The following is a 26136-nucleotide window of genomic DNA, read 5'->3' as shown; positions in this document are numbered from 1 at the left end:
TGAAGTTAACACATTTCCTCATTCGACAGTAGGGGAGAAGTGGGTAATGTCGACAGTAGGGGAGAAGTGGGTAATGTGGACAGTTTTTCTTTTTGTTACGGTTACCGCTATTCTATTCACTTTAGAATACTCTAAATTATATCTTTAGCTTGCAGAGTTTGTTGGCTCTCTTTTCTTAATTGCATGTTTTGTAATACAAGCAACAGTTTTTCCACAATCCACCATATCGTAAACCACAAGATTGTCTACATTACCCACCATCGGTGGGTAATGTAGACAGGTGCACTGGGTAATGTGAACATGTCATTTTTTGTCATTAAAAGTAAAAATTTATCAGATATTTAAATAACTACAAGTAATATATGCATTTGGTTATATTCAATTTAACTTAAACTGTACAGGAATAATTCAAATCTGACAATATAAGATAATAATTCTACTAAGTCATGGTAATAAATCAGATTGTCTTTAGTGTTGTTGGTATAACAAATCATGTCTATCTTAAATTGAATGCTGATTGCTTCAAATCAAATATGAGTCCACTTCTGGTTCTTTCTGTATTTCCTTGTGACAGCAGTTTAAGTAAGACTAATTCGAGCAGGCTGCGGCTCACATATTTACAATCTGGTAGGTCTGGCTTAAAAAATTCCCACTCCTGTGCCGATAAAAGTCTACTTCCAACTTTTCAAAGGCAATAGTTTTAATTATATTAAGGAAATTAATTTAACATTCATTTTTCTAATTACAACATTTAAAAAAACTCGCGTCTACTAATCGCAATCAATAGATGGTGCAAAACCACATTCACTTTTGCATTCGTAGTTGTTGGCAAATAATTGTTGGACTGAGAAATTTACATGTACGTATATTAGTAAATTCACTAGTAAACCTAGTAGTAGTAGTAAAAATTTAATTTAAAAAGTTAAGACTTAACATACTTAACTTATATACTTAACATACTTATTCAGACTTAAATTAACTGGAAACTAGCAAATTAAGCAGTTTATATCATATGCCTTGCAGCACAGGGTAATTTGGACATGTCCACGTTACCCCATCTTATATATTATTACAAATTTTGATAAACCTCAGTCATAGTCAGGAGTTGCCTTCTGACAATCAATAGAGATAAACAGCACAATATGCTTTGTTTGTGCACATATTGCCCCAAAAGTTCCAACAACGTTCACACTACGTAACCCGGGTAGTAAAATTTAATTAAAAGTTACTATTTATATGATAAATATTAAGATGCTTACAGATTGATGAATGATGGATAGAGACTTCCAAACTAGCATGTGGCTTCTTCTAACAGGAAAAGGAAAAGTTTTATAATATGAAACAAGTGGAATTGGTTATAAACTTTAGCTAATAATTTAACTATCCACATTACCCAGTTGTCCATATTACCCACTTCTCCCCTACTATTTGGTCAACATAAGTTGGCATAGTTAGTTTTCAACTTCGTAACTATCATCTTAGCAATATTTGAAAAAATGAAAATATTTGGTCAGCTAAAAGCTGAACTAAGGATATTCAAATCGCACGGTAGGAGGTTTTTCGATCCAAAACTATAAAAGTGACATTTTTTATGATTTGTCCCTAACTTTTTTAGTAGGTGCATCCATTCGACACGAGTGGCCATAAAATATGGCTCTGATGCTCCCAGATTCTATATTCATATGCATATATGAGTATTCAGATATAACTATATGTAACAAATAGACACGGCCTCACAGCCAACAGACTAGTCATCTACTCCGTGCATTGATGTGAAACCATTTTGTATCAAAAAATTTATGTCTGCTTATTTTGAAAACATGTTGTAATATGCCATTTAACTTGACCATGCAACCATCAGATACTGACTCAAGTGAACTGAACCGCGAGTGAATTTCTGTTATCATTTGGATTTAAAAAGAGCCCACAAAATTCATTTCCAGCTGTAAAACCGATGCCTTTAAACATAATGAACAATTCTTTGATATTGGTTTAGATTCAATCAAGCCCATCAATAAAACACCAAAAATAGGATTACCGAAAGATAATTTGCAATAAAATTCCGTAATCGTAACACTTGTGATCATTATATGGCATTAGCCGGGACAGATATATGCTAATGTAGCGAATATGTATGAGGGTGAAAAAGAAATCACTCAATCTGTTATCACAAATCGAGGGCCTCGTCTAAACCTCTTTATGTTTTCATATTATAGATGTGAGTCAATAATACTCGTGGGATAAACTGATTTATGTATTGCGCCATATAACTTTGTAAAGGATATATCGAGAAATTACATAATGATTTAATTTATGGAGTGCATCTCTATGCCAAAAACAGGTTATTCAAGAGCATTTTAACAGCAATAAAGATAAGGCACAGCATTTCTGGAATAATTAAACTCTGATGAATATAGTAAGATGGCTGTATTTATAAAATACACCTTCCAACTTGTGTCTTCTATAATGCTTGTCATTCATGTGTCACTATTATCACTATGTTTCCATGATGCTGTTGATCAGCAAGTTTACATAATCCGCAAGATGGAATGACAAAAATCGGTCAGTCAAGTGGGTTTTGTTACTCACAAAATTTTTACCGAATGTTTCAAATTTGCAAAAAATGAAACCGGCACTTGCGAATGATGTTGAAAAAATGCTGTGCGAGCTATCCCATTTTAAACATTTTTTACACTTCATTCATTTCTATTTTGGTGTGAACGGTTCCGAATGCGCCACTGTAACCTCTGGCATAGAAATCCCTATTTTTTTAAACAAAGCGCTCGTGTTAATCCGCAGCTTGTGAAGGTCTATTGAAACACTTATCACACAGTAACTTAATGTGAGCACAACTCCAAATCATCCACAAAATGGAAATGCAGTGTATTAGTCTGTTACAATGCCTGTACTTACAGATGCCCCAACAATCGTGTAGTGATAATACTAACAATAAAACAATGACTACCATCGCTGTTATATATGCACACCAATCATACCACCTGACAGAAAATAACAAGCTCAGCGTATGCAGAAAAAGTGAGACTATTTTTGTAATGGCTTCAAAGTGGATAAGAAAGTGGCGATGTGGATAAGATCAATGCTAGCTTATACTCTAGGAATTGTTCTTCTGTCATATCAATCAAAGGCTAGTAAATTAATAAGATTTACTGACCTACATACATTTACATTTCAAAGTCTTGGGCGCTGAAGACGACAGACAATCAAGAATATATTAATACATCAAATAGCTGCTAGCCAGTCGAGCAGGCATATGATGGATCACACTGATTTACAAGCCATGCCACACAACACTCTTACAGAATTTACATCAGAAACTGTCAATTTTAGATCGACATCTTTTGAAGCTTTTCACCTTTTTAGGCACGCTTATCAAGTTTCCCTCTATACATATAAACTAATGAAAGAACCTTTCAAATATATGCAAAGTGTGCAGTGCATGAAAAGATCAGCGATCCAAAAATAGGTAGCAGAAAATTTCAAGACAAGCACAGACATGCCTCTGCTTAAGATTTTCTTATTCAAATTATTCAACACATCACTTTAAATTCCAGTAAATATTTGACTCAAACGAGAGTATTTCCAATATACGACACTCGAGGTTTCTGCGAACATCAAAGTTTTGTAAGTGAGAGGGAAGAGGTTGGACCAAATTAAAGACTCAAATTGTATAGAATAATAAAATGATATAAACCACAAATTATGTATACAAGTTTTACATTAGTTTATATCTGACCTAATATAGAGTAGTCACCCACATAACTCCACCATGGCTACATAAGCAATGCTGAACCTAAACTTAAATTTAAACATTTCTAAAATACAATAACCATAAAAAATATTTTTATTGACTATTACTCTTTTACGCTGTAATATTTTATGTATAATTTAGTTTTTCGCATGGTTTTATATAATGAAATTATTTTTTTGCTATATGTAATTACTTGCAGTGTGCATTAATAAGTTGTAAGTTTTTGAGCACGAACTAAACAATTACAGTGAGATCTACTGGGAATATTTGCTACAAAATACTCCAGATTGACAGATGAAACAGATCTCAGAACCAATTGCCTCGATACGCAGTTTGGGCTAAAAAATCTATTACTGGTTTCGTTAAATAGGATGGAACTTTAGTTTGAAACGTAGAATTGACTGTAAAACAACCTCAAGAGTTTGACTGTAACACAACCTCAAGAATTTGACTGTAACACAACCTCAAGACTTTGACTGTAACACAACCTCGAGACATTGACTGTAACACAACCTCAAGTTTATGTTTTGGTTTAAAGGGCATCAATTGATGTGTCTAAAATGACTGCTCGATTCTAAAAGAGTGATGAGAAGACCAACACATACAAACCCCAGTCTGGAACGTTGCAGTATCCGATATATAATGAGCTTCAATAATGCCTGACAGGGTTCCATCACAAGAAAAATCTGTTTTGATAATCAGAATCTAGTTTTAAGAGTTAGCATAGAGCCTGCAAGAAAATTTCTAGTAATCTTTAAGAAGCTACTAACCTGGGCTTTGTTAACACGAGCGTGGAGTGGAATGGACAGCTCTTCTGGGCCGCTATATGTTGGTCCCAAAGCCTTCTTCTCATAGCTGCCATTATGCCATTGATTCTGACCCTGTATGGCTCTCTGGGCGTACACCGCACCACCCCTATTTCCTAGCCCTTGTCGCATCTGATTCCAGCTGTTCGTGCGACTAGAACAGAGTACAAAATGCTTTGAGCGAAAGAGTCAAATGAAACAGAAGGAAGAGTAAGATAAACAGTGGAATTTGGTGAAGAGCAACTGAACAATAAACAAGGAACAGAGAAGAGCCTTACCACATGACAACTAGCTTGCTTGCTCTAACAATATAGTAATATAAAGAGCAGTCAGGACTGTTAGAAACACCACTGTAACACAGCAGCCTATTCTAGTACAGTACAACTAGTACCTAGTACACAGCACGATAGTCTAGTAGTACTCTACTCTAGCAGTACTCTACTCTAGTGGTACTCTACTCTAGTAGTACTCTACTCTAGTGGTACTCTAGTCTAGTAGTACTCTACTCTAGTGGTACTCTAGTCTAGTAGTATTCTACTCTAGTAGTACTCCACTCTAGTGGTACTCTAGTCTAGTAGTATTCTACTCTAGTAGTACTCTACTCTAGTGGAACTCTAGTCTAGTAGTATTCTACTCTAGTGGTACTTTACTCTAGTAGTACTCTACTCTAGTAGTACTCTAGTCTAGTAGTACTCTAGTCTAGTAGTACTCTACTCTAGTGGTACTCTAGTCTAGTAGTATTCTACTCTAGTGGTACTTTACTCTAGTAGTGCTCTACTCTAGTAGTGCTCTACTCTAGAAGTACTCTACTCTAGTAGTACTCTACTCTAGTGGTACTCTACTCTAGTAGTACTCTACTCTAGTAATACTCTACTCTAGTGGTACTTTACTCTAGTCTAGTAGCACTCTAACAAGTAACGCTCAAAATAAATCTAAGGAGAACAGAAGAAACGCTATGAAAGTTGAGCCTATCATTATGCCTCCATAATGCAACGTTTCTCAAAGAGTTTTTCAATAATCTCTCCCCAGGCATACAAAATGGATGCATTATTTCTCAAACAGGCATTTGGCAATACACCACCAGGCATACATTCTGGTAGAGGAGCTACAGAACAACAAACCAGAATTTTGCAGAAGCTTTTTATGAAGTTGAAAAATAAATAAAAAGATGTTTTTAGTGAAGCTCCAGTGAATGATCATATGACATTAACATATTACCAACAGATCAATATAAATAAATTTTTATTACGTGTCGAGCTATTTTTATTTGATGGGTTTCGTGTTTTATTCTAAAATATACTCTCCCCTGATCAGCCAGCCAATCATATCAAAGTATAACAAACACTCCTGTAGCTCTAACCGAGTGTCAGTCACACTCGCAGTCTCAGCAAACATGAAACTTACCACTATTTTCCCCCTTAACGAGATGCTTTGTTAGGATACCTTAACTCTCATCATATAAGCTACCGATATCTTTAGCTGATGTAAATTTAACATCATAAAACTCATCACCAGCAAGCAGTATAGCGCATGAGATATGAGCTACAGACCTGGTTGGTCGATGAGTGCTAGGGCGGAGCTCCTGCCGACCCGTAATCATTCGCCCGCTGTTCCTCTGCACCACTTGAGACCTCCATTCCTGCAGCAACTTTCTCTGCTTAACGGTGAAGGCTTCGTGATGAAGACACTTGTCAATCAATTGTATATATAGCGGGTAGCACTCGTCTTCCACCCGACTGTTTACTAGCAGCTGTGTGCAAACTGCAACAGGACAAGCCACCATTGCTCACCAATGTGAACAAACACGCAAAAAGGGAGCTTTTACAAATACCAATCAGGAAATAGGCAAATCTCTAACGAAATTCCAGGCCATATATGGCATGTTTTGCTTGAGAATGTGCAATGTCATGAGAGCCATGAGAACACTAACACAGTATAAAGCAATAAAAAACGCGTGCTGCAACCATTCTACGTGACAAGTAAATGCAAATAGTTAGGAAAAGCGCTTGCACTATTGGTAAGGTATAACCATCCATGCTCCACAAGTACAAAGATAGTTTCGTACTCCAGTGCACGCTTGATTGGATAATCCGACAGATTCTTAGCTGAGATATAGAAGCTAATACTCTGTATGTATTGCTAAGCTTGGTAAATTGCAGCTCTCATTTGAATGGATGAACCTTTGAGCTGTGTGTATAATGAGGGTATCAACACTATCCTAATGAGAAGCTGCTCATGTAAAACTAAAACAGATTTTACTGAATTCTGCCGAGCCAATTAGAAGCCTTTTTAAATATCACTCCATTTACGACAGGGCAGTTATCTCTTACAGTATAAAGACCACAAAACACAGATTTTAGGAGCCAGAATGGTTGCAGCACAGCATCAATGACATTAAAAATACTTGTAACTTCCCAACTCATGAATAAGCACTACTCTAATAATAAAAACGTGAGAAGTTTGACACCCCCTAATCCGATCTACAGGAATATATTTTTGCTCTTAATTTCCACAGCAACTTGTTGCTCTATTTTTTCACAGCAGGAGGAACACAGAGCAACCACTGTTGTTTCTCTTGCTGAATTTAATGCTTGACCCTCTCTTAGCCTCATCTGCGCTTCACAAAAGATGAAAGTAAATAACATACGCTGCATACACAGCAAATGACAAACAAAAATGGATAGACAACTCCAAAATTGTTCACTAATTCTATATTTTTATAATCAGCATCCAATACAAGATCTGATGTCTTATAGAGGTATAAAAACTTAAATGATATTGAAGCTGGACTAGTTCAGCTGCAGAGTTACCAGACTGTTGTAAGGGTATGATTAATTTAGACTTCTCGCCTATATCAACAGCGCTGCACAATCCTAGGAACTTAGGAAACTTAGGATTTTAAGACAGGAGGTACTTGGATTGTGTGCAAAAGAGGGTTGATAAAAACTAACAATAAATACTATGCTTCATGTGTAAAAAGACAGGTGGGTTTGTTACAAGTGACACTTACGTCTGCCAGTAAGCTTATTGATGAGACCTGGCAGGTCATTATCTGCCAGCTCTGATGGACTAGCCGTGTGGGAGCCGATATCGGCAGCCATGTAAGGCTTTATAGGTGTATGCACAATGACTTTCAGATCTAGAAGCACTTGCTTCAGGTTGGCACCTAAAATTGCAACATACCAATTAAATGCATACACATCCTTAACCCTTGATAACGATCAAATGTCAAATCAATTTAAACAAATAATATCCATAGCTCTCAAGGGGTTCAGCTGGGAGTTGAAATTAGGATATGCTTGATTGAAAATACCAACTGCCTCAATTTTAAATGAGGCAGTCGACTTTCTTGAACACCCATTACTATCACCGGGTTTCCATGCTTCGAGTAGATTCAGAGTTGACTTCATTCGACAAATTACCAACGTGCCGATTAAACGATTGGGAGTTGCACTTTATCGATCTTTCATCTCGAGTGAAGTATCCCTCAAAACAGAACTTGTTAAAGTAGACTCACTTTCATTTAACACTTCGTACATTTGTTACACTAACTCAGCCAGGATACCTCATCAGAATTTTTTTATTACCAATAATATTGATATCCTCTCTACATATTACAAAACAGCAATAGAATTTACTACTTGCTATACAGTTATTACTTACAAAGGTCCACATGAACGAGAATCATTTTTAGTAAAACAAAACTTTTTCCATACTAGAAGAGTTAAGCTTAGGAAGAGGTTGGCACCAGTGCAGTGGAAATCTGTACAATCGATAGGTTCAGTTATTTAATGAATAGGGTAATAAAATAAATTAAAAGGTATTATTTCATCATTGTCCTATGAACAACCTATCATTGGCAATAGCAGCTAGAATATACTCGTGTGGTGGTGTGATGAAATGTGCTAAATTTTTTTACCTCCACTGGGGAGAGCTTAACTGGGTATTATTAATTCGAATCCATCTGTAGTGAGCGTTTCTGTGGTGTCAAATAGTAGTCTCACTGCGAATGCCTTTGCACAAACTTTGCGAAGCAAAATGGTATCAAATTCTTTCAAATTTTACAGTTTCAATGACTTAGAGCGAAAGAAGCTCTGAATCTACTCGAAGCATGGAAACCTAGTAAATAATAAGAGCAGTGCCATCTGTCTATTCGAAGCTACGATTGGGCGCTGAAAAAAATATTGCACTGGGTGGGATTTGAACTCAGACATTTGGACTAGCAGCCAGGCACGCTTTCATCTGCACCACTCGACCGAGTTGCTGCCCTATGGAATACTTGTACGTATAGTTATCACGCCTGCCGATCTCTTATGCCGCACTAGACCGCTAGGGAACTAGTTCAAACAAATCAAAGTTGCCAATAATATGGCGTATAAATAATTAAATCACAGATAACAGCGCGTATATCCTGGCACTACACCGCATACATGTAATCTTGGCATAAGATTGACTCGAGTATACAGCTCATCGTGGAACAACATCTAGAGAGTAACTTCACGCACTTATGTTATACGTATCAACATCGTACCATTCCAACACCTCAAACGTGTGGCGGATGAAGAGGTATAGCCTTGGGCATGTGCCAGGTTTCACAAATGAAGCCTGTTTAGTTACACCAACAGGATAATATTATCTACCAAGTCAATTGCTCACATCAGTTTAGAAAAAAATTGCTCACGGCATAATTATTGTCTCCGACTATGACATTGACGGACGACAGTGACATTAAATACTACTTAAATAGTCAATTACCTTCTCGTCATGCCATAGGAAACACGAGTGAGAATATGTATTTTTTTATAAATTTCACACAATGTAAAAATAGAAAGAAACACAGGAATGAAGCGATTTTGGCGCCTATCCAGGTTTTTTTGAAATGAATAGTATGACTACTGAACCAGAGCTCCTACCTTGGATGACGTTTGCCTCCATCGCTCTTAGCTCACTCGCTCTGTCTCTTAGTTTGGCTATCGACTGGGCGAGCTTGTTCCTTGCACCCTTTGTCACTTGCTATCCAAACACAAAACAGATGTTATAGACTCAATGTACCCACAAGTGTGAACCATAAACGTACACACAGACAAACGACTCCTACCACGGCTGCATAGACAACATAAATGTGTGACTATAAATATCCATAGATGTAACATAAAACCTGGTGACTATAAAATACCACATCGATGAACTGACACTTGATGTCTATAAAAATCCATAGATGTAACATAAAACCTGGCGATTATAGAATACCATATCTATGAACTGATACTTGATGTCTATAAAAATCCATAGATGTAACATAAAAGCTATACAACACCACTTCTACCTTGTGAAACCGCTTATAAAATGCTAGTTTCACAAGGACACCCGGTCATTATAAAACTTGGCTACAAGACAACTAAAAGCAAGATACCCACCCGATCCTCAAGCCATTTAGAGTCCACCTGCAGCATCTCCTCATACGAAACCGACTCAAACAGGGGACTGTACTTGTGCAATCTCAAACTCTTTAGCCACGCTTGAAACTCTGCCAGGAATAGCAACTCAACTATTATACTACTATGTGGGTCCCACCGTTCTCTGCCCTACTATTTGGTTAAACCTGTTCCCTAAATCTCTTACCACGCCACATTCATATGATTTCAATAATAGGAAAGGTACGACAGACCAGCGAAGACAAGCACTAGATAACTATTATACATAACTATTACATGGGGTCATTAGGGTGAGTGCAAGATCCCTGACCAGAGCAAGTACAGCTTTAAAATCATTAACATCATCTATATTCACAATGATATGCGGACAGAAAATGTCAAAGTTCCCTTTGCATAAATTTACATATCTTTCAATGACTAACACTACTAATACGCTGGCTCACAATACACACATTAGGCTTGTGGAGAATTTATATACATCAAATCTTTATTTAAAATTGACCAGATAAAATTGTTAAAGCAAATCTGATTGCAAAATGTAACCGGGCAGCTATTATTTAAAACAGGCAAAAGCTTCATGTCTCTTAGCTAAGGCTTATCATTGTGTCTGTGAGAGGCAGGCCCATCCCAGAATTGCAACACAAAGGATTAACACACGTCAGCCGAAAGAGCAATATCCCAAAGTACTGCAAAGCTTGCATATAATTTGATAGGAAACAATGGAGGGTGACCAAGACTACAACTGAGAATGATATGACACGAACATGTGGCTCTGAAACGATAGCAAAGAGGTCGTTTTCCGATAAATTCATAGGAGTACTTTTAATGTTTAAGGTCGGAATAATTTCAGACAACCAACCAGATGAATCTGATCAACAAGAAACAGCCTGTTTGCCAATCGTAACACAATGCTCTCGTGTCTCACCTTTCATACCACTGTTCTCCTGGTAAAATACCCCTGCCCTGCTGCCTTCATGCTCGCTGTCAGTTGAGGAGAGGGAACTCTGGGGAGAAAGAGGGCCGTGGTTGGAGTGAGCGGGTGAAGCATTGTCTGCGGAAAGACCAAACCGAAATAAGGTAAAGACGAGGGAACGGTTTACAAAACAAAAAGGTGGTGAAATAAACATTTGTAATATTCTAACATTTTTTTCAAAAATGGCAACAAAATCCTAAAAGTCGCTGGACTAAACGCTCCAACCAGTGAGGGTTGCCGTCACACGCACTGCCTGAGAGGAGCGTTAAATACAGAATGCAGCTAACTTGTTCTAGCGTTGAAGAAGATTGCAAAGTGAGTGTCAACAAGTTTGGTCGATGATAGATGAATATAAATGAGTAATATCGATGAGGATCTACGCATAGAGCAAACATTCATAGACTCGCTGTCATCAATTGACTAAACAGTTTCACGTCTCCGGCTGTACGTAATACTGCACCTACCCTAAATGACTATGAGAGAGCATATACACAAGTCTGACATATAAACGGTATTATAGATCTATTGATACTGACTACACTTATGATCACTAACAATCCATCTATAGTTGAGTGAAATTGATTCAGTGACACATTCAGTAACAGCTTGTGTTAAATATTCAACGATCAAATATATTTCATAGAATAATCACACTATCTTAAGTTCCAACTACTAGTGTCTTAACTCATTTAAAATTTATATAAAAAGAAAAGAGATAATTCCAAGGATCAATTACTTATTACTATATTGTATGCCCTATATTGAATTACATATTTGTCAGTTTATTAAAGACATATTTTGAGCGTAAACAGGTGAAATATGTGGCAAATCTTGCTCTATTTTTATCTAATAAATGGACTACGAATAAATGGACCACGAATAAATGGACTACAAATAAATGGACTACGCATAAATGGATTACGAATAAGTGGATTGCAAATAAATGGACTGCGAATAAATGGTCAATGAACAAATTGACTACTAATAAATGGGCTATGAATAAATGGGCTATGAATAAATGGACTACGAATAAATGGACTACGAATAAATGGTCTATGAATAAATGGACTATGAATAAATGGACTACGAATCAATGGACTACGAATAAATGGACTACCAATAAATGAACTACCAATGAATGAACTAAGAATGAATGAACCACGAATAAATGGTCTATGAACAAATTGACTACTAATAAATGGTCTACGAATAAATGAACTAAAAAGTTATCCCATCAGTAAACCATCTAGTATGAACCTAGTCTTCGTGTGTGCAAAAGACTGCACCACGTTATATTACTAAAAAAAGCTCGATTCTGGGTTTTACAATGAATCTAACAGCTTAGGCCTGTCAACCTTGACCGCGTTTATCTTGCAATGAAACTTACATCTCTCTATTGATAACTTATCTTATTTGCAATGTTATGTTTTAATAAAGTGAAAATTCACCAAAAATGAACTTGTCTGCAGCGTTCCAGAAATTTTGCAGAGTGTTTACAGTTCACATACAAAAACTAGACCTCGGCCAAAGACTAAGCCACGAGACAGCCTGAGACACTACCTTGGACAGGAAGCATCCATTTGGACGAGTCAGCGGTCGGCGCCCTCCAGTGTCCCGCACTAGAGGGGCCGAGAGAAAACTCAGTGCTGCCAGCCTTTCCTGAGAGGGGCTGATTGGCATAGGATCTCGTCCTTGAAAGCTTTCTATGATTGTTGTTAAACTGATGCGCTGTGTTACTCCCATCTGCCAAAACAAGCCAACAATTACGAGAGGAAGAAAAGTATAAACGTTGTCTGCGTGTCAGTTACTTCCGTGACTAACCCCCAGGAGAGCTCATCAGATCTCTGGCCTAAATACTTTCTTTGTGTTACATCTAGCGCAGACATATATGCAAATGATCGCCACTGCATAATTTGCCAAAGGTTCTATGTACTCTGGGCCCTCTAGTTGCAGCTGATTTGAGGCTACGCTAAATTTTCACCTATTTTACATGTATATTAATTAGCTAATACACTTATTGTCTAAAGAAGAAAAGGTGTAGAATGCGCTGTATCCCACAAAGCAACATCAAAATTACAAAGCAATTCAATATACATGTACAAAACATACTACATACAGCAAAATGTACCACGCAACAGTTGATATGATGCGTCAGACATTTTTTCAGTTCCTTTTAATAAATGTAACTAAAATCAATACTCATGAAACTCCAAGGGTTTTGCCAGCCGGTGTTTCTAGAAGGGTCAAGATCTTTTCAAAAAGGGCCATAAAATTCTCAGCTAGCTCGCAACATAACCTTCCTCTGAGGTTGTACAAACCATGAACCTTAAATCCATGGGGCTCGGCAACAGTGGAGCATTTAAAACCTGAGTGACACTATTCCGTGAAAATCGGATCATAGAAATTTACTGCTGCTTTTCAACGCTAAACAAACAGAGACTACTGTGATATGTACGTCATTGCAGCCTCATCGAACCAACTGTAACTGGTAATCGATGAACTTAAAATGGATAATAGCTTCACATGAAAACTAATCTGCTCCAATCTAGTTTTCCTTGCTTTCCTAATCCCCTATTGTGGCCATTTAATGCTCGTAATCAACGTGGCACATGAGGACAAGATGCATGACTCAAGGAAGTGTGCCCGTATACAATGGTTGTGACAACGCCGCAGGCAAAACAAGACAGGATAGCGGTTATTTATTAACTAAAATCTTATCAGAGACGAACGGATTAGGTCCAGCGCTAGCAACGGCCAACAAAATCACGTGTATCTTTAACATAAGCTAAACTAGACGCAGCAACGTCTGCAGCAAAACGTGATGTTCGGGTAACAGAAAAAACTGCTCATGATTGATGATGAAATGCATGCTTCAACCAGGTTTTGCCAGCGGTACCAGATGACAGCAGTTACTAGAACAAATGCAAATTTTTTTTGATTTCCAAAGCTGCAAAAATGACAGATATTTAATACGATAAACATTAGAATAAGCCAAAGTGTATTCACAAAGTTGTAGTTGTCCTCTCTATGCTACTTTTAATAAGATCGTCGCAGTAATTACGCTAAAGTGATCCACAGACTAATCCAATAAAATCATTTTTAGTAGTCGGCGAATGAAGTTTTTTTATCAGGCAGGTATTATTTGTTTTTGTAGACTAGCACTATTTAGAAAATCTCAGGCAGCGACCTTTACTGACTTTTCAATGACCTCTCAATAGGCACAGTCAACGAATCCCAGCTATGATATACCCACGTGTACCCGAATCCATAATTCCAAATACCATAATTCTGCCATATTTTTTGAAGGTTATGCGATTGGTGTTCAATATCCTGATCTTTTACCCTCTATGAGAAAAAGTCCAAAAGCACCAAAATGACAAACTAGAAACTGGCTTGTTTTCACTTATGCTATTCTCCTAACAATTATAACAAGTCGGGTTTCACCATAGATATATATACCTATGGGTATATATATCTATGGGTTTCACTAATATATATTATACTGCCATCATTGACGTTATATGCAAATGTGAGTAAACATCGCATCTATATTGCATGACAACCTTGTCATATCTTGAAAAAGAATCCATAGCTAATATAGATAAGGTAAAATGCCATACTCCGAGACATTTACAACATGCCCTGAAAAAACAAGCAGCGTGTCTTTATCTGGCTTCATGCAACACACCGACTGATTCCTTGAAGTTTTTGGAAGAATAAATTATTGTTATTTAGCGACATGCAAACGCTATCTATATTATTATAAAATCCTGAACTTGTCATCTCACTTGATACCGTCATGCTGAAACAATGATATAGTCTGTAGTTAAAGTGCTTAAAAAAAGATTACTATTTAAGGGGCTCAAACTCGTGACCTTTGGCTTAGTAGACCCAACGCTGTATTACCTCTGCACTGCAAAGTAATTCTTACTACGAAAAGAGCGCTATCCCACTGCATTAAGAAACTCTAGTGTGAGGAAAAAGTTGTAAGAGGGAACTCACTGCGGCTTACTCCATTTGCAAAAGCAGGGCCACTCCAAGCAATCTTTAAACTTTGCTTTTCCATAAAAATGCGCCATGATCTATCTGACTAGAAACTCTTAAGCAGCTATGGCCAAATGGCGGATCTAGATCCGCCATTTGGATCTTTGTAGTTTTTTTTGTGGATCTTTCGAGTTAGATGTCTGAAAAGTTTTTCAAAGTGTTTAATTTGTTTTAAAAAAGATTTTTGTAAACTTATCTCAGAATTTTTGTAAATTCATTCTTTTCAGCAAAGAATTTTGTAAAAAGCAATCATAGAACATGACTCACAAATACTCATCTTCATGAACTTTAAGAGTTGCTGTAAGTAGCAGGAAACCGTGTTTTGATATTACTGTGGAGTCAAAGGCCCCTCTTCATTTTTCTCACTGATATCAAACATGTCTATGCAGCACTCACTGACTTTTAGTCCAATTATGTATACAAGCAAAATTTTGTAAAATGATATTTGATACCTTGTTTATGATGTGCATAACTAATCGCATGTTTATGTATGGTAAAAAATAAAAATGCACATCTTTAGCTTGTTGTGGATCTTTCATTTGTCAGATTTGTATGTAACGGATCATGACCAAAAAATGAGAATGACCAAAAAAAGGTGCCTTCGCAAGCACTAAGGACAACTGCCCTCTATGAACCCTACTGCCCTCTATGAACTCCGTTCATTGAGGAACGCCGTTCATGTAGTGAAAGTATTATATAGCAACGCGTGATGACAATGTACAAGCGCGCTGCCGGCTGTCTGATAAAAAATGAATGAAATTCCAGGCCTGATGTTAACCTACTACAATACCAATATATTAGAGGTTATAATGGTATAACCTTGCCAACACTTCATCAATTATTTATAATGTTAGAATTCGATGAACTCTTTCAAATACCAATCAATGTTAATCATTTTTAAATTCATCTTTCAGTCTTGAACAGGAAAGCTATAGCGCAAATACTGTAACAGGCTGAAAAATGGTGGATATTACTTATCTAGGTGTATGTTAGTCATTTGGTTATCAGTAGACATCCACCATGGCTGGCTAGAAGATTATAAAGGTAGAACTTACAAGGTGGAGCGGAAGATGTGGCATGCAGGGGCAAGTGGTGACTAGAGACCTCCACATCAGTGAACACACAGTCAGTGACTGTTATACCTGCAGAGGCATGTCAGGGGTATAGATAGACTAACAATTCACAAAAGGAGATTGGATTGACTAACAATATACATAGACAATGGCTGTATGAGTGAGGGGAACGTGTATATGATAACAATATGCATAAGGAGAGTGTATATATGATAATAATATACAGAGGGAATTGTGTATATGATAACGATATACACTACACACTCCCATAACATAAACCTTCTTTTATGTCACTTCCACTTAACGTCAAGAATTTATGTAAATTATATGCTTCGTATTACATAGCAAATTCCAAATAATGTTTATGAGTCAAGTCGATGCAAGTTTTCAAATTCAATTTGAATAACGAGCCCCCCAGTTAGCCTTAAAACTATCATTTTCTCTCTTGCCACATTTGGGAGAGAAAATGACGTATATGGATATCTCTATTATATATACTAGTACCCTAGCAGTCTAGTGTTCTATTAAATATCGTCAGGTGTGTCGGTAAAGCGCAGGTAATAAGTAGCTGCACAATGATTCAGAAATAACTAAAGGTGATCGATTAGAGCCGGTCTACCAATCTGACCGTCATGACTTGGAATATCTTTGAAAAGAACTTATAACCTCTAACTCTGGCTTCAGGCAGATGGACGGACGGACAGACAGACAGACACTGTCCCTATTACATAAGAGATATATTTTTGTTTTAGCTTATTTTAAGCACAAATTTTTCTTTGCAGCCTAGATCTTGCTGGGTAAGAAGGGAAAAATCGATTTAAAGTGACATTGAAGGTGCTTGCGCCTCCAAATGCAGCTTAATGTAACATAAACCTAATCATAGATCTTAAACCAAGTGTAAGCGGTGAAAAAAGAAAAAAGTTATACAGTCATTAAATTAAAAAGTTAAGTTTAGTTTTCCTTTTTGAATGGTCGTATGAGTGAGTTAGAGAAGATCTTAAAATGGATTAGGCGATTTACATGTACTTTACTGTTCGTATAACATAAAATTCCTATAACGTAACCATTTCCGTAACGGATTATTTATTTTGTAGGAGCGTCTACTGTACGTGAAGAATTTCAACAAGGGTAGATATCAAGTCTTTGAGTCTAATACAAGGGTAGATATCAGTGTGTGACAAGTCTTTGAGTCTAATACAAGGGTAGATATCAGTGTGTGACAAGTCTTTGAGTCTAATATTGACATATTGCATAGAATAAATAAGAAGAAAGCAAGAAAGAAGTAAATCCAGTAGAGAGTACATTGGGGACAACAATACCACGGAAACTAAACACGTAGAAAATAGCCTGAGAACCTACTTGGGTCTTTAGAGACGCTGGTAGGGGTACGGGTATGCGGAGAGCTTGGCGAGCTGGAATTTTGTGTAATGTGTTCCGCATAGCTCGATAAGCTCTGAATGTTGGAGTGCGTCTGCTGCGTCTGGGTGATCTTCATCGAGTAGAGATGTTCCAGCTCTTCGAGCCATTTTGTGAACCTTGCCCTGTACAGGGGAGACAACTGCCAATACAGTACTGACAAAACTATGCCAATGGTATGTAAACTCTGAATAAGACGTATGAAAACATAACACACGTTTGTGTTACCAGCTCATGCATCTTGTCTTTTGTTGGTATTTTTGCTTTCATCCATGTGTCCAGTCATAGCGGTTAAAAGATAATGATTGAAAAATTTGCTTTGCAGAGGATTTCAACTTACGACATTCAAATCGCAAGTCTAAAAACAAGCCTAACCACCAAGCTAAGCCATTCTAATAATTTCTATTGCTCTTACATATTGGTATATCCTTATCGCGATGGAACACGCTAAATATGCACTTTTTATTATTAATTAATATTTACCTTTTAGTATTGTTAATTTTATAAAAAATTTTCAAAACTTATTTGTTCATTTTTACCCATTACCTATTTGATTAATTTGTAATTTTAAAATGTGTCGTTTCAATTTCAAATGTGATGTTACACTCCTACTTCCGGTGAATCTGTAAAAGCTAATTACTTTTCACGTAGACATGCATTATCTAGAGTAAGAATTGCTTCTGCATTGTTTCCCTGTTTGGTCAGACAATGTATTACACAAAGACAGTCCAATAACTCATTTTTAAGTTTGTACCAGTATCAAGAGGTACCAGTATCAAAAAGTAACAGTATCAAGAGGTACCAGTATCAAGAGTTACCAGCATTGTCTATCAAAACCTTGAACACAATGAGCTTCTGCAGCAACAGTGACGTTTTTTATACACACACTTCCATGTACTCATTGTATATTTTCTCTCTTAATTTATTTGAACCGCATAAAAACACTGTTATTACATTATGAAGTTTAATAGTTAGAATGGTAAATGTCGTTAAATAAAAATAAATTTTCTATGCAAAGATTTTTTTGAAATCCGGGCTAAGCCGAGCATTCAACTAGTAGTTTCATATGAAAATCGAGAAAGATTTTTATTTTGTCAGCGAGTTTAATTCCAACAACAATAAAAATGTAATAATAAAAGCTGCCGCCGTGTTGGTGGGCGACAAAAGACAGTATAATAATAATATAATCACAAACCTCTCGTCTGTTGAAACTGCCGGGTGAACGAGGGTGTAAGTCAGCAACTTCCTGCAGTCTTCCACCTTAGTTCCATTTGCTACCGAGTTGGAGAAAGCCTGGAAAAGGCTGAGCAATAAGCAGGGGCTCAAGCTAAAGTAATATCTGCCTCGACCAACAAAAAATCTGACAGCTGCAAAAATCTAACCTCACCTAACGTATAAAAATCTGGCTTATGTAAAAATATAATAAGAATGTTTACTTATTTCGCTTCAGTATTTTAACAACGCTGGTCTCAACAATGAATTTTTAGTACAAAGAAATCTACTAAATTTTAGTAGACTCATCAGAGAGTATCGATATTTTTCTATCATTTGTGATTGTTTTTGATGTTTGAGGCGATCTGACTACCAGAATGTTTCAAGATTTAAATTGAAAAAACTCAATTGCGGTTAAAACGCTCAGATCAAGCACAAGTGCGATTATGATGTCTATAGTTGCGGAGGCTGACATGATAAAGACGCATAGCGTTGCAAGTTGAACGCAATAGCCGATATTAACTATTACAATAATACCAACTAGTGGACTTTATTTCGCACGTATTTTCCTTCTGAGGAATTTTAACAGCGTTTACAAGTTAACCATGAGACAACTTTCAGTACTTTGACAGAGCTGGCTTTAAAATACAAGTTGCAGATTGTGGTTGAAAGTTTAAAAGCCTTAGCTATGATTAGACAAAGAAACACAACACGTAATCTCAAAAATTTTCATATTGGTATGCCACTCTCCACTGTTACAACCGCCGTGACTCTGTCCCATTTATTAAGAAAAACAGAGGCAGCAACTCAGACCAGACAAACATAACAACTGTATATAAATTAATACGTAACAGGTCGTTACGAACAAGGGAAGGTGTAATTAAATTGCCATTATTGTAATCCAACAACTATATGACTACGCCAAGCCATAAAAAGCTTAAGGTTAATGACATCAGAAGCCACACCAATCTTAGTTTTGACAAAGCTACCATCAGAACATCTGTCTGTGATAAATTTAGAGTGAACCTACGCAAACACTGTTTTAGATCCAAGTGTATATCGTATCTTAATCTTGTTTTTACCAAGTAATATGATTTTCATGGTTTTACATTTTTATTTTATTTATGAATTTTATATACATGTACATGTATTCATGTATTTATCAGTAAGCATCAGTTTTTTATGAGCATATATACAAACATTTTATTTCTCGTACTGAGACAAATACACTTACTTGAAAAAAAATTAGAAAGGGTTGTTGTGAATTAACTGAGATAGGTGAAAAGGCATGAGACAGACACATTTAATATAACCCTACTGCCTACACAAACAATTAGTTTGTTAAGCAACCAACTTTAGCATGGGTTAATCTCCAATTCTCAGAAGGATTTAGTCTAGAGAAATTGGCATGTTCGCTTCCATATAATCTTCTTAAGCCGAGATGATCAAATAAATCAAATTATGGGCAGAGCAGACTAGAGGCAAAATAGGAGAAACCTCATGAAATGTTTCAAGTAACGTCAACCTTGTAGCGACCTTATTTAGAAGTACACCGGAGAAGGACATTGACATTTCTACATATTTGTTAATGTTATAAGCTTTGCAAAAAAAATCGAGTTCTTTTAAATAACTTTATAGCTTTAAAATGGTTTTCAAATAAAACAGCTCGAGTTTGACTTGAAATTTTTGTCCGGCATAATTCAGTGCGTATTTCATATGAAAACATATATAACTAGCTATCATTGGGCCAATCATAAAAGACTGGAAACCCAAGCTACAAAGAGTCAGTAAATATAATTGGCAAGCTACTCTCCTCGACTGCTGTGCCTACAACAATGAAATCGTCGAATAAATTTAAAAATACGTCTAGTGTGCTCTGGTCCTAATAAAATCGCTTGAAATCACATTAAAATTACGTTAAAATCCATTCGCCTTGGTCAAACTTCAAACTTTCATTTTTATCTCAATGCACTGATCACACACAACCTGGAAATACTCTCAACTTTCCACCAACATTTGAAAAATCATTGGCAGGCTTTTTCAAAATGGCCTAACACTGGCTTATATACTATGGCCGATGAATACTTGCCTTGGGAATGACCTTGAGATACTCATTCTTGACGCTAGTGTTACCGGAGTGAAGGAGAGGAAAATGCTTGAGCAGTTGTTGGATAAGTTCCTCTTGTGTGAACTGGCCGCTGTCGAGGGAACTTACAAATTCTGCAACAAGAAAAAAACTACATGTACTAGAAAAGCAACAAACTTCAATGCAAGCTGGCATATTTACCCATTAACTTCTAGCAATTGAACTTTATCTATCAAATTGATTTACTAGCAACAAGCAAATCGACTGAATTGTCAACAACCCAATTAACAAAGCAACAAGCAAGTGAACCCAACAGTCAACAAGCAAATTAACTGAACGGCCAACAAGAAAATTAAAATTACTGTCAATAAGAAAATTAACTTAACCAACAAGCAAGCTAACTTAATTGTCAACAAGCAAATTAAAGCGAAAATCAACAAACGGATTAACTAAAATGTCCGTCAGGAAGGAAGTTATTCAAACGCCAACAAGCAAATTAACGAATGTGCCAACAAGCAAACAGATTCGGCAGCTGAATGGCTAACATGTATTATAGCTGGCAATCTTATCAGCTTGTCAATCAGCAAACAAAAAACTCTCACAGACACTACTAATGAATAAGGTATAACGGGTATAACGGAAGCCAGTTAACCAACTAGTCTGTTTTTAAATATAGGCCTACTAGGAAACTGTTGGGGATCATCCATGGTGGTTATCTACCATAACTAGCAAATCACTTTTCTTATCCAAACAATTTGTAAAATAAGATGTAAATGATCAACTATATATCTTGCTGCTTAAAATAACAGATTTTCAACTCCGATCCTATGGTAGACAAAAAGCCTAAGTAAATACAACTGTACAATTACATATATAAATATAAACATAATTTGTTGCAAGTTCATAACAAACGTATATGTGAAAATGAACGGCAAGCCAGAAATTTAACTATGAAAGACAACGAAAGGCTTTTATTTGAAGCGCATTCTTTTCAAATCCATATTTTATCTTGTACACGGTTCGTTGAGCAAACCGTTTCACGCTTGTATTGTCCCTCACTGCCTATCACAGTGTAACAGTAAACACTGACTACACTCTACTAGTTTTAATACCATACCAGAAATGTGACTGAGTCATCTGAAGTGATCTGAAGTCATCTGAGTTGATCTTTATAAAATTTACATATTTTGGTTATTTTGAAGTTTCAGTACGAGCTGGACTTCATCCAAGGAAGTCAATTAAGTACAAGGTGTTTGTGTCGGGCGATACAAAATAATTCTTATATAAGCATAATCTCGCTTAGATTAATAATAACTGTTATGTAGCTAAATCGTCTTTTTGAGAAACGCATCAAGATTTCCATAACTCAGAATGTTGACCAGCCGACCAATAATTTCACAAAAGATATAAAACTTTTACATGTCGAATAAACCAAATTTAATACGGAAAAAGTACTACAGTAACTAATAACTACAGTTAAACCCGCTGATGTGTAAGTGGTAGGTGCATTTATTATGACTAGCTGATTACTAACGCCCAAATCACATTTGCCCAAATCACATTTGCCCAAATCACATTTGCTCAAATCACATATGCCCAAATCACATATGCCCAAATCACATTTGCCCAAATCCCATTTGCCCAAATCACATTTGGACAAATCGCCAGCGAAAGTGAGGAAGAAATAAAATGTTAGTTTTATTTGGGCGATAACGGCTCAATAAGATTTCTCTGGCCAGTTCGTTCGACTCACTAAATAAGTCATTAATAACACAAGCTATATTCTAAACATTACCCCCTCTAGTGTTTAGTTTGCTCGAGTCAGTCCCTGTCAAGGAAGCTACTAAGCCAAACCATCTGCACAAGGTGAGCAATGAACAGCTCTATCAGTGTATCCTGAAGCGAACACCAAACAATAGCATATCATAACTAACTTTAGATATTCATCAACCTTCCGAGCCTTTGACAGATAACTGCATCAACTCGTGTGCGTGGCTTGCGGTTACGCTTAAAACCGTCTTTTGCGCATAAATCGTCAGATTAAGGCGACTCCTCCGCCGCATCTGCCATGTTCACCGGTTCACGTCATATCCCACTACCTACCGCGACAGTAAGCGTTGACAAAGAGGAAATCCTACCGAGACTGTTCGCCTGTAGCTCGAGATCCTCAAGGTTGGGATCGGTTGAAGAGAGATCCTGTAACAGTTGCTCTATAAACCTCGCCTGCCTCGAATCGAGTTGTTTAAGCAATGTACACAGGCCGATTGTCTGCTCGCAATCGCTCCACTGCTGAAACCACTGGGAGACTGTAGCTAGCTGTTCTTTGAACTGTGAAGTCTCAGTTTTCAACATGCTCTGTAGCCTGCGAAACAGAGAGACAACGCAACAAATAGAGAGTGTCATTTAGCCTGTGTTTCTAACAGACCCTATCAGATATAAAGCTGAAGCTATTAAGACTAGGAGAGCTACCCTGGTGTTATTAAGAAAGTGAGCCAGACAGAATGCATTGATAAGGATGAATTGGTTGTCAAGTAAAAGCAGATGCTTGATTCCCAGCTAGCCTGGTATGAGTAAACAATAGTTAGGATATAGTTCAGATACAGACAGCCAAACTAAGCTCTGTGTTAACGGTATGAATTAAAAAAGCAAACTCGATCTATTACTAGTTTACCGGAGGCAATATTTGGTTGAATATTTATTTGGTAAGGAAATGGAAGCAAGCCAATGCATCAAAGCCTAGTCTGTAGATATATCACACACCTATGAGCTGTTCTGATTAATATAATGCAGTCATATGTATGTACAAAGTCAAACCATTGAAATCTTTCAGCAAACTAAAAAATACACTACTTATATCGCATAGAAACGTTTGAAATGATTCACCAGTTTTTATTATGGAATAGACTGAGGCCTCGAACACCTCACACCTATACAGCTCTGCTCTACCGAGGAATTGTGCATAGAATGTAGCAACATATTTTAATAAATCATGGCCACATTAAAACTTAGTGAAGAACAGAACAGGTATTCAAAGCCTAATGCCAAGAGATAACCACAAAAATGCGGAGCACCTGATTGGAGGTTTTGGTAGGCCATTCCAAGGACAGTTTTAGACATTTCCAGCAGTTACTTATATACCCTAGTTTACCCTCACATACATACCTAATCTCATCAAACATCTTAATTACACCAAAGCCATCGGGATAATCTTGCTAGGCAGACCTGTTCAGATGTTATGACATCATTGAATAAGTTTAATAAAGTTTAATATCAATCATTGATTAAATTTAACTATTGAGACAAGGAACTTTAGTGTTTAAAATAAATATAGAATATCGGCTGCTTTGTAGTAGAAATTTCACAAGTGCAAAGCCTGAAACCCTGCAAGTCTAGAAAACTAACATTTTTCACAAAGAAAAATCTGTGTGAGGCTCAAAATACTGGTGAGTAGATCTTGGCTTTTAAAAACTAAATAACATAATAATTAATAAACTAAGTACACGGTTGTCGGCTTTTGCAAAACAAAGCATTTATACTGCAAAGAATGCATCGGAAACGCTAAAATGGTGTTTCTGCTACTTCCAGTCACCTTGCAGTATTCGTAAGCAAACGAATGGCGGACTATTGACAAATCATTGAATGTCTGAACCCTAAACCAATATGACATATTGTTCACCGCTTTCTTAAAAAGTCTAAGGAAAGTAGATTGTGGCAACTTAAAAACGGTTAACAATAGTCATCTGCAAGGCACTATTTCCCCGAACTGTGGAGAGTTGCAGGATATGCTTGGTGCAAAGGAATGATAGGGGTGGTGAGAAAGACTATTGACTTACCGTTAGTTTTACAAGGTTTATAGAGAATGTAACGCTAGCTATAAAGTTTGATGAGAGAGCTAGGAAAAGAAAAGAGATGTTTACCCAAAGCTGACACTCCTTGCAGCAAAGGGAGAAACTTTGGTAGGAGAGGTAGAATGGTCAAGGAGAGAATGATTGGAGGCGGAGTCGCCATGGTCAGCATCAACGACCACTGTATCCATTTCCATCAGAGCTGTCAAACTGGCATGGGCACCAAACAGAATAATTTTATATGATGAATGATAGAACAGTTTTACAAATGAAAAATATTAGCAAGCTTATTCTGATTAAAAGTTTTTGCTTCAAATGTTGACTATTTTACCTCCGCTGTCGCTATTATAGTAGTTACTTGTAAACATACATCACCTAGAGCAGATTGTTTGACGAGTGAACAGAGAGAGCAGGTGGAGAGAAGGAACAAATGGTTTGAGAGTGCTGAGGATAGGTTATAGTATCTTGATATAAACTAAGTCAATGGTTTTAATACATAAAGTATAGTTAGTAAATCTATTAAAACATGCATTTTAAAAAACAAAGTGTTTGAAAATTTTGTTAACTTAAACAGACAGTTAGCTTAGAGCATGGTGATAAAAACTTCTAAGATGCAAATAGTATCGAACTGCAACTGACAGTTTTCGAACACGGACAACGAGTATAAAAAAGCTAAACGGTGAGTTAAATTAAACAGACTGCACATATAAAATAAAAAAACCAGTAAAATGGCCACCGACATGAAAAAGAAAAATTGACCATTTAGAAACGAGGAAATGTTGTGTCTTGACAAACAACTATGTTTTTAAAATATTATTATCAAGGTCAGTACTTCAGACTTTGATTTGAGACAGCAAGACACGAAACTAACCTACGCTGAAATGTAAAGAAAAAGAGTAACTTACAGTTGAACTTCCAACAATCTGCTAACGACTACAGTGTGCAAAATGTGACAGAATTCAGGTTAAACGACTGTGAACCACGCATGTAGCAGACAGCCTATCCTAGTAAACAAACCGACGCATTCCCGTGAAAGGCCTGAAGACTTACATGTGAAGAGGTTCGCCATGAGCCTGCTCATCCTCGCCAACCTCAGATATCGACGAATCTATAATGTTACTCGTGGCACTAGCTCTACGAATTAACATCCGCATTCTGACACAAACACGTTTACTGGAGGGAGATCAAGAGAAAAGAAGCCGAGACAACCAGCGCCACGGCAGCTCTTATAGTCCGATATTTTACCAATTCGTATCAAACACCAAGACAAGATAAGAAAGCGACTGATAAGAAAGCGACCGCCCGAAAGAAGGCGTAGCGAGTAAATAATGCTTGAGAACTAGCAGACGGAAATTACCATGTTTTGGTTGATGAATCAAGATAGCTATTAATCAGGCGCTGTAAGCGTACGAACATATGGTTGCCATGGTACACAGCCAATTACATCACTGGCACACATTAACGTGCTCTAACATAA

The 26136-nt window shown here is 36.9% G+C and overlaps 1 protein-coding gene across 1 annotated transcript in view; it reads right to left on the bottom strand.

The window, feature by feature from the left end:
* LOC137399321 (protein Smaug homolog 1-like) overlaps positions 1–25933 on the bottom strand; it is a 28767-nt gene extending 2834 nt beyond the window's left edge. Inside the window, exons 1-13 of the mRNA XM_068085388.1 lie at positions 25710–25933; positions 22953–23176; positions 20818–20948; positions 18712–18809; positions 17460–17641; positions 16083–16169; positions 12544–12726; positions 10936–11061; positions 9993–10102; positions 9489–9588; positions 7586–7741; positions 6126–6336; positions 4540–4729 (exon numbers count right to left, since the gene is read on the bottom strand). Coding sequence (XP_067941489.1) covers positions 4540–4729; positions 6126–6336; positions 7586–7741; positions 9489–9588; positions 9993–10102; positions 10936–11061; positions 12544–12726; positions 16083–16169; positions 17460–17641; positions 18712–18809; positions 20818–20948; positions 22953–23176; positions 25710–25813 — 1902 coding nt within the window. The 5' untranslated portion in view covers positions 25814–25933. The remainder of the gene's footprint in view (positions 1–4539; positions 4730–6125; positions 6337–7585; positions 7742–9488; positions 9589–9992; positions 10103–10935; positions 11062–12543; positions 12727–16082; positions 16170–17459; positions 17642–18711; positions 18810–20817; positions 20949–22952; positions 23177–25709) is intronic.
* Between the last annotated feature and the right edge of the window lie 203 nt (positions 25934–26136).

Source organism: Watersipora subatra, chromosome 7 (genome assembly GCF_963576615.1).
Source record: "Watersipora subatra chromosome 7, tzWatSuba1.1, whole genome shotgun sequence".
NCBI lineage: Eukaryota > Metazoa > Bryozoa > Gymnolaemata > Cheilostomatida > Watersiporidae > Watersipora > Watersipora subatra.
The sequence above is the reverse complement of the archived record's forward strand: the minus strand, read 5'-3'. Positions and strand labels throughout refer to the sequence as shown.